At 42.1% G+C, this 2,630-nt stretch overlaps 1 protein-coding gene across 1 annotated transcript in view; it reads left to right on the forward strand.

Annotated features, from left to right (window-relative positions):
• The first annotated feature begins 1,877 nt into the window (after positions 1-1,877).
• Positions 1,878-2,630, forward strand: part of LOC107562414 (E3 ubiquitin-protein ligase RNF123-like) — a 95,171-nt gene continuing 94,418 nt past the window's right edge. The window contains exon 1 of the mRNA XM_016247046.1: positions 1,878-2,034. Coding sequence (XP_016102532.1) covers positions 1,927-2,034 — 108 coding nt within the window. The 5' untranslated portion in view covers positions 1,878-1,926. The remainder of the gene's footprint in view (positions 2,035-2,630) is intronic.

The following is a 2,630-nucleotide window of genomic DNA, read 5'->3' on the forward strand; positions in this document are numbered from 1 at the left end:
AGAGAAAGGAAAAATTTAAATAGCATCATATGACCCCTTTAAAGCAATTTAAAATTGAATCGACTGTAAAAGAGTGATTGCTTGCCTCTCAACGCCTGGAGTTCTGAAACATGCGCATCGTTCCATAGCTGCCTATTACCTGGTCTCTCTTATGGCCTTTCATTCTGTGTTTATTCCTCCCTTGTTGCTCACTAACCCTTATTTTCCAAGCTGCCACTTACACAGACTCGATCTAATTAAACATAAAGGTTGCATCTCTATCAGAGACCTGTACCTCAGTGTCTAATGATTAGCTTTATTCAGAGCTTTATTGCCATTGCTTGCTCTTGCTTTTAACACTGTGCTCCAAGGCTTTTAGCATGTTTGCGATCACTGTGCATTTCCAGATAAGGTATTAAATTACCCAGTGTCCTCTTTGTGTACATATAATGAGAGAGAGTGCCCTTTCTGTGTTCTCTAGACGCGGTCAGATAGCAGTAATAGAACGGCTAGGGGGTGGGGGCGATGGTTTCCCATCAGCCCTCTGTTTTGTTATTTGGTGTCGTCATTCTGTTCGTATGCAATGTTCAGATTTGATTGTTCCCCTCTCATACGTCACTGCCAGTCTGGTATTTATCATTCGTCTCATTTTTGAGTAATTAGGGTTGTGGATAAAAAAAAAAAGATGGATTCTTCATGGAAACTTGGTTTTTAGGTATTCTTATGGGATCCAAAGGTTATGTTATGGCTAGACGGACAATCCTCGTGTAATACTGATTGTGATGGAACGACTGTCTTCACTCACATCAACGCTGCCCCAACTCTTCGATCGCCTCTCCTCAGAGAAAAGCACAATCACGATCCCTGTGATGAGGCATGCCTGACGTTAGTACTGCCTCGTCACTACTGCCTTTAAATGCAGAGCATGCCTCTCCACGAAAGACCAGTCTCTTCCCCAGTGCATGCACAATGGTTTTCCCGTAGGTCCAAGAAAGGAGCAGGTCGGGAATCCCATGGCACCAAAAGTAGAGTTGCCTTACCCACTCCTCTCCTCAAGAGACCGGTCTCAATGGTGCATGAGAGTGTCCCAATAGGTTAAAGAAGGAAGTAGGCAGGGAATCCCACACTACAAGATGTAGAGTTGCCACTCCAAGTCTCTGGGATAGAAGCACATTTTGCCGCCGACTGACCAGCTCACTTTGCTGTTGCCCCGGGGAAGCCAAGTTGTCACACTGTCAGAAGAAATGTGTAAAAATTGTACCTTGTACCTGAAATACCTTGTCACTGGGGTAGAAGCTTCAGGTACACCTTGTACCTGTACCTTATTTATGGGTGCATATATAAGGTACAAAGGAGTACCTTTGAGGGTCCTGCCCCAGTGACGAGCAGTTTTTTCTGAGGATATACGAAAGCCACCAACTTTCGAATTCCAGACTTGAAAGGCAGAGTCTGAAGACCACTGGACCCTCCCCGTGCCTGAACCTTTATTAACACCTCCAGACCTTCACAGTCCAGTTATTAAAATGTCCTTTCAGTTCATCCTCATTCTCCTGTAGACACTTGATTCCACCTTTTTTAATATTTGAAAATCATTTCAAATAAGCGTCTCTTCAGGCCTCTTTATCTGTCTTTGCGCACTCTGCCACCTGATGAGATGTTAGTGAGGTTTTATACCTTACCAAGAATCACACTTAGAGCACTGTATATCCTAAACTATAGTTTTTTCCAACCAAACTAGTGACACCCATGGAACTGACCAGGTGTTGTGATCTTATTCACAGACAGAAAGGCGTGATTTAAATTATTTGTGAAGTAACTACCCATAGTTTGCTTTTGTGATTATTGTTATACTTGTGATTTAAAAAAATATATATTGATAGACATACTGAATGAATGAACTTTTCTCTTGCTACAGAGCCCTGTCCATCACTTTTGCTGCAGAGACACATGGCTGAACTCCTTAGTCAAGACAAAGACATGGCTGCCAGTTTCCTTAATAGCGTCTTAAACCAGCTCAACTGGGCCTTCTCCGAATTCATCGGCATGATACAGGAGGTAAGAAAGTTTTGCCTTCCCACCACAGACCTTCTAATGTGTCAGACCAACAGAAAGTCCCACCTCAAACCTAGGCAGAAGCTGAAGTGCCAACACACTAAAACAAACAGAGCAATCAATAGCCGGGTTTCCATCCAAAGTTGCAAATTTAACTTATGCGCAAAATTGGAATATCGCATAAAACCTGTGCGAAGAAGCACCGTTTCCATCCAAAGAGTTAAAGAGAACAAAATCGTCACTTCCTTATCAACTGGCACAAAATATCACTAAGAAAAGTTGAAAAAGCCACTAAATATTATAATTTTCATATATAATAAATTACTTGCACCTCAGAGCAAGCAGACGAAACACAATAAATGTGGCCATTGTTTTCAGAGGTGAATGCTGCCATTTTGGAACGCAAGTCATGTAAGACAGTTCTGGGAGACGGTTATACAGAAATACTTTGATGACAGACTTTGCTTGGGCATTTAAGAATGACCATAACAATATTTCAGATGCTGTGCAACGAGATCAGTCTGCTGTTTATGCCGTCCCATAGCACAAAGTCACATTACTTTTTTTGATGCGCATGGAGGAATTTATTCGTAAAATGC

This window comes from Sinocyclocheilus grahami, unplaced genomic scaffold (assembly GCF_001515645.1).
Source record: "Sinocyclocheilus grahami isolate Dianchi unplaced genomic scaffold, SAMN03320097.WGS_v1.1 scaffold822.1, whole genome shotgun sequence".
Classification (NCBI taxonomy): Eukaryota; Metazoa; Chordata; class Actinopteri; order Cypriniformes; family Cyprinidae; genus Sinocyclocheilus; species Sinocyclocheilus grahami.